Here is a 6,452-nt window from a genome sequence, read left to right as displayed (position 1 = left end):
GTTATATGAATATCTGAAGTTGTTATTTAAAATACTAATATTCCTAAAATATTAAGTATTGTAACGCTCATAAGAAAGTAAATATTGGTGTAAATTGCTTGAGCCATATTTGTAAATTGCAAAAGTACTTCAATTTGGCCCTTACTTGTACTGACAATTGCGAATCCCAATGTAAATACTTCAATTAATCAACAAATGCATTTCTTTTTAAATTTAATTATGACAGGAATAAAATATTAACTATTAATTCACAAACCATAAATGTGCAGTAAATGGATAATCTATCATGCTGATGTCAGTATAATAAAACCCCAAAAAGTTTGATCCAATAAAAATGCAGACCAGACATGCTTCATCCTCACATTACTAAAAAGACCTGCTTTGGAAATTTGATATGTAATTGTTAGGAGGTAAATTTAAAAAATGCTACCCACAGATATAATCCACAATAACTCCCACAAGAACGCAGTCCACCATCAAATATGTTACCTTTTTCGCAAGCTTTTGTAGTCCACTATATTACAGACTAACTTGGTCTCGCATTGCTAAGTCGTACAATAATTTCTAACTCTGCTTGCTTGCAGATAATACATTTAGAAATTTATCTCTTTCCTCTTCCACATTAGGTGCAAGACAGTTATATCCTCCCCCCATCTGATATTCATTCTCTCCTATATTACACAGTTTTTCTGATCTGCACACATGCTTCTACAAAGAACATGAATTCATATTCTTGTGTTTAATTCGGTTTCATATTGACAAATTGAATCTGCCTCTCATCATTGTTGTCAAGTTTGCTAAAATATCCAAACTGTCTGCTCAAGAATATGCACAGCACTTCATATGTGATAGTTACTGTGTAAATCGAATATCCATTATTTTGTTTAAGTTGGCACCCACAATAATTCTGACGAGAAAGCATCCCATCTTAAATCGACTGATTCTTAGTGTTCTAAAGTGCATGATATGTAACATTATTGTCTAAGCGTGCTTAAGCCCAATTAGAACCAGGATAAGTGACTCCCTCAAAGTCTCTGTGGTTCACATTTATGAACACCACCTAGATGTATAAATGATAAATGGATGATTCATCCTCATGAAAGATAGATTCGTGTACGTTGATAGGTTGTTCCTCAGGAAATATGGCTCACTGAAATTGATTCGATATTAGCACAGCCGATTTCCCCAAAATGATATTAGATAATGATTGATTCTGTTCACATCGCTTACTACACTCTGCATTTTAGTGTAGTGATCACAATAGGTCTACCTGAGAATCAATTACTAAGACCAGCCAATCGCCTGCTTTTTTACCATTGTTTGTGAAAGTGTGCACAATTCGATTTTATTCCTCAACATTATGCAAAACAAAACTTGTGTCTGGCACATACCCTGCATCCCGCATCTGATCATGCAAGCTTTTCAGTTTCGCATAGATTTTCTCTGATTCCGGATGTGATCTGTCTCCTATGATAAATAGATGGACCTTATTCTTGGCTTTAATCCAACTCCACCCTGGACTCTTTTTCAATCCCTTGTCTTTCATCATTATTCTCAATCTTGCTGCATCATCCCACCTACCAGCCCGGGAATATATGTTAGATAGAAGTACATAATATCCGGTATGCTCAGGATCTAACTCAAACAGCTGTTTTGCTGCTAATTCTCCCAGCTCTACGTTGCAATGAATTCTGCAAGCACCAAGTAATGCTCCCCACACCCCAGCATCAGCTTTGAATGCCATATTTTGTATAAAGCCATATGCATCATCCAAGAATCCTGCACGTCCTAGAAGGTCAACCATACATACAAAATGCTCCATCCTGGGCAGGAGATGGTAATCTTTAGTCATGCAATTAAAATACTCATAACCTTTGTCTACTAGGCCTGCATGGCTGCATGAAGACAGAATAGTGATGAATGTGATTTGATCTGGCAAAATACCGCTGTGCTGCATTTGGTGAAAGAGTGTTAGAGCTTCCTGAGCGTACCCATGCATTCCATATGCTGCTATCATGATATTCCATACAACTGTATCAGTTAGAGGCATTCTGTCAAACACCTGGCGTGCATAGTTAATGCTACCACATTTGGCATACATATCTATGAGAGCGTGACCGACAAAAACATCTGAAAGGAATCCCCTTCGATATGTGTAAGCGTGAATCTCTTTACCCTGCTGTAATGCGGCTAAGAAAGTACATACTGGAAGAATTTCCACCATTGTTACCGAGTCACATTTCCCTTCTGTCAGTTGCAGTTCACAAAAGCATTGCCAAGCTTCCTCCATATGTCCATTTTGGGAATATCCTGCAATCATTGCATTCCAGGAGACCACATTTCTGTAAGGCATGCTGCTGAACACCCTCTGTGCTAATTCTACGATCCCGCATTTTGCATACATGTCAACTAGAGCGCTACCGACGAAAACATCTAATGTAATTTGATTTCTGATAATATAGTTGTGAATCTCTTTTCCTTGTTTCAGAGCTGTTGACTGAGCACAAGCTGAAAGAACACTTGCAATGGTATCTGAATCAGGTTTTTGTCCTGTAAATACCATTTCCTGAAAGCATTTCAAAGCCTTCTTGGGATGCTTGCACTGTGCAAACCCCGAAATAATGCCACTCCACAAGACTACATCTTTTTTATCAATGCTATTAAACACGTAGTGTGCCTCCTCTATACAGTCACATTTAGCGTACATGGTTACAAGGGCACTCCCAACATGAACATTGGCTTCAAACCCATTTCTTCTTATGTAGTTATGGATTTCTTTCCCCTGAAACAAGGCTCCTAAGTGGGCACATGCAGACAGAACACTAGATATAGTAATAGAATCAAATTTCAAGCATAGATTTTTCATCTTAGTAGACAGATTCAAGGCCTCATCAAAGTATCCATTCTGGACATATCCTGTAATCATTGAATTCCATAAAGCGACTTCTCCTAGAGACATGTTGTCAAACACTTTGTATGCATCTTCCACACAACTACATTTTGAATACATACTTACAAGGGCACTTCCCACAGAAACATCTGATTCAAATCCTCTCTTTCTTATATAAGAATGTATTTCTCTGCCTGATTTGAGAGCAGCTACATGGGAAGAAGCCAAGAGTACGGTTGAAATGGTAGCCAAATTAGGATTCATTCTGCAACCCTCCAATTTTCTAAAGAGCTCTAAGACTTCGCAAAGATTTCCATTCCGGCCATACCCTGCAATCATAGCATTCCACGATATGAGATTTCGCTGAGGCATGTTGTCAAACACCTGGCGTGCAATCTCAACATTCCCACATTTTCCATATGCATCTACCAGAGCAGTCCCTACAAATACATCCGATTCAAATCCTCTTCTAACTACAAAAGCATGGGTTTCCTTGGTTCGTTCCAGAACTTCCATCTGAGCAACTGCTGAGAGAATGATAGCCGCTGTAAAAGGATCAGCCAATCCACCTGCCAACTGCATCTCACTAAAAATCTCTAAGGCTTCGCAGCATTGTTCATTTTGAACATATCCTGCAATCATGGCATTCCAAGCGACAACATGTCTTTCAGACATTTTGTCAAATACATCGCGTGCATCATGCAAACAACCACATTTTCCATACATAGTCACAAGAGCACTGCAAACAAAAACATCGGATTCAAACCCACTTCTCACAACATCATCCTGAATTTCTCTGCCTTGTTGCAGAGCTGACAAAGCGGCGCATGCTTTGAGAACACAGGGGAATGTGAATTTGTTCGGCTGCAAACCTCTGTCTCTCATCAAGTAATAATGATTAAGAACTTCCTTGTAATAACCATTGTTGGCATATGCCCTGAGCATTATATTCCATATGGATGTATCTGGGTTCTCTATTTTGTCAAAAACCAGGCGAACAATTTCTAGACTGCCGTGTAGCATGTACATGTTCAACAGTTTGGCGTTTGAAAATGTATTGTCTTTGTATCCATTTATAATGAGCTGGGCATGAGTTTGGTTCAATTGTTTGATGTTGGCACATAATTGCAGGCAAGAAATATAGGTTTCAAAATTTCTACGAATTGAATTTTGTGCAGTTATATATGGCATATCATTGGAACTGAATGGGAGTATAGCCGTTGTAATGGTGGCAATCCATCCATGGAATGGCTTGAAAGGTTGCCGTAAAGGAATTGACAGGCGCACGATTTGCATTATAGCAGCTAAAAATTACTACATTTCCTGCAAAATGTCGATAAGCTGTACAAGCATGTCTTTTAAAGTAGCCGTCAAATGGCTGAAGGTTTATTTCTATTTGCAGAAGGAATAAATCCTTCACATAAAAATCTAGTAAATAAAGCAATTAAACAAACAATCAGCATCAGCTCTACATTTAAGAGTTCATATATTGAGGGAATGTGAGGGAATTTGAAAATGGAATGAAATAATTGTTATATGTATTATGTGAACGTGAGGGGATTTGAAAATGGAATAAAATAATAAATAATAAATGTATATTTTTTAGGGTGATGAAAAAGAGATTAATTTGATTCTTATGGAAAGTTCTTTAAATTTTGATGATTTAAGATGAGGAAATCAAGACGATTGAGATAGTCTTGAAATTGTCTACAAATTTGAGTGTTTTTGTATCGATGGATTTGACTTTTGTGTGTAGAAGTGAACTTTGTTCTAGGATTAGAATTAGGTATTTATAGATCTTTTGTGTCTATTGATATTCAAATATACATTTTCATGTGCTTCTATATCAACATGAGAAATCTTGTAAATACAAGACACAAGTTATAAGATATTATTAGGGATCGAGAAGTTAGTTTTTTGTATGAGCTTTAATGAATTCGAATTAGACTTTAAGAAAATGGAAGAAGATACTAAAAATAACATTCAAAACTATAAAGTGAAGCATTGAATATGAGATTTACTTTCATTATCCAAAACTTTACACAAAGTTTGTATCATTTGAAACAAATAGCTTCTAGTAAATAGAAAAGAGCATGCATATGCATGATTACCAATTTACCAATAGAGTGTAAAAAATTGAATGTACAAACTAAGGCTCATAATAACATAACAATTAAATGATCTATGAAGATAGTATCATAGATAAGCACAATAAGATGAGAGATTATATATGTTGGTTAACAGATTTTGTTCTCTTCAAAATATGACAATATTGACTCTTAGCCCAGGTATGAGAACAAACTATTAACAACAGTTGGAGAAGTTGCAATTGTTTCTACAAATTTCCTCTGAATTTGAGAGGTACAACTCCCTCTTATGATATAGTTTTGGATTTTCCGAGGGATGTTTTTAACCCAAAAGCAAGAAAAGTGAGACTTTTAACTAGAAAGCCTTAAAGGAGAGTGGAGAAAGTAACATGCAAATAATGTAAGAATATTTCCAACTAATCATCTCTCTCATGTCAAATCATGATAGAGATTGCAAGGTTCAAGATGTGAAGATTAGAGGATCTACAACTGCCACTGCTATGCAATATTTATTCAAAGATAAACACTATATAACAATGATTGATGGAGGAAAAATAGATACTTTAATGACTTAGCATACAGAAACTTGAACAAACATGCATCCACATAAAAAAATATGCAAATTTATCTACTATAACACAAAGTCTAATCAGATAAACTATAAAAAAGCTTCCTTACTTGATATTAAAGTATCAAAATTAACTAAACCAAGACCTTTCTTGTTTTTTAAGAAAACAACACAAAGTCTACATTTCCGAATCCCAAAACCAAAGTACTCCTCTCTTTCCCACCCTTTCTATTAAATATAAAATCCCTTCTTATAATTAACATCCATTTGCAGTTTCAAGTAATGGTTTCTGGGTAGGTAACAATCTTGAAAATTATGACCGTTGCAAAAATTACCCTAAGCAAAACAAAACTCATAAAAAACCAGCTTTAACACTAAACCCATACCATAAATAATCCTAATTTTCTACTTCTTCATTCGGTTTTGGATTCCTACTTGCAATTTGGTTTTGAATCATTTTGACCTTTGTCTCTTCTTCAATCAGTACCAAGAGAACCTCCACAAATTCCTCTTCATTCTATATGCATTCTTGAGAAAAGTCAGTTAAATCAAAGAGGATGTCCTCCTGCATATACTCGACATCAGGTTGTATCACTAGAGCTTTCCCTTTGAATACCATCTTCTTTGTCATCTGAAAAACTAATTACCAGAGTTTCTTCTCACAATTATTTCTTCTTGCAACCGTTGTTCGTGATTTTCGACCTGTTCCATAATTTTACCTAATAAGGTGTCTTGTCTTTCTATATTCTACAAAATCAGTCTGTTGTTTCCATGCAAGGTCATGTAGCCCTTGGATAATATTCCCTTGTTCACTATCTGGCCAATTTAAGTTAGGATCAACAACTGACAATTGGTTATCATAAGGCAAAACCATTATGACAAAGGAAATTTATTATCAATAATAGTG

General features: G+C 35.8%; 1 protein-coding gene across 1 annotated transcript; it reads right to left on the bottom strand.

Moving 5' to 3' along the window:
- Positions 1 to 300: 300 nt before the first annotated feature.
- LOC131077331 (pentatricopeptide repeat-containing protein At5g27110) lies at positions 301 to 4,313 on the bottom strand. Its single transcript, XM_058014812.2, has one exon. The coding sequence runs from the start codon at positions 4,184 to 4,186 to the stop codon at positions 1,346 to 1,348; it is 2,841 nt and encodes a 946-aa protein (XP_057870795.2). The 5' UTR covers positions 4,187 to 4,313; the 3' UTR covers positions 301 to 1,345.
- Between the last annotated feature and the right edge of the window lie 2,139 nt (positions 4,314 to 6,452).

The sequence above is a fragment of the Cryptomeria japonica genome, chromosome 4 (assembly GCF_030272615.1).
Source record: "Cryptomeria japonica chromosome 4, Sugi_1.0, whole genome shotgun sequence".
Lineage (NCBI taxonomy): Eukaryota > Viridiplantae > Streptophyta > Pinopsida > Cupressales > Cupressaceae > Cryptomeria > Cryptomeria japonica.
This window is presented reverse-complemented; position numbering and strand designations above follow the sequence as displayed.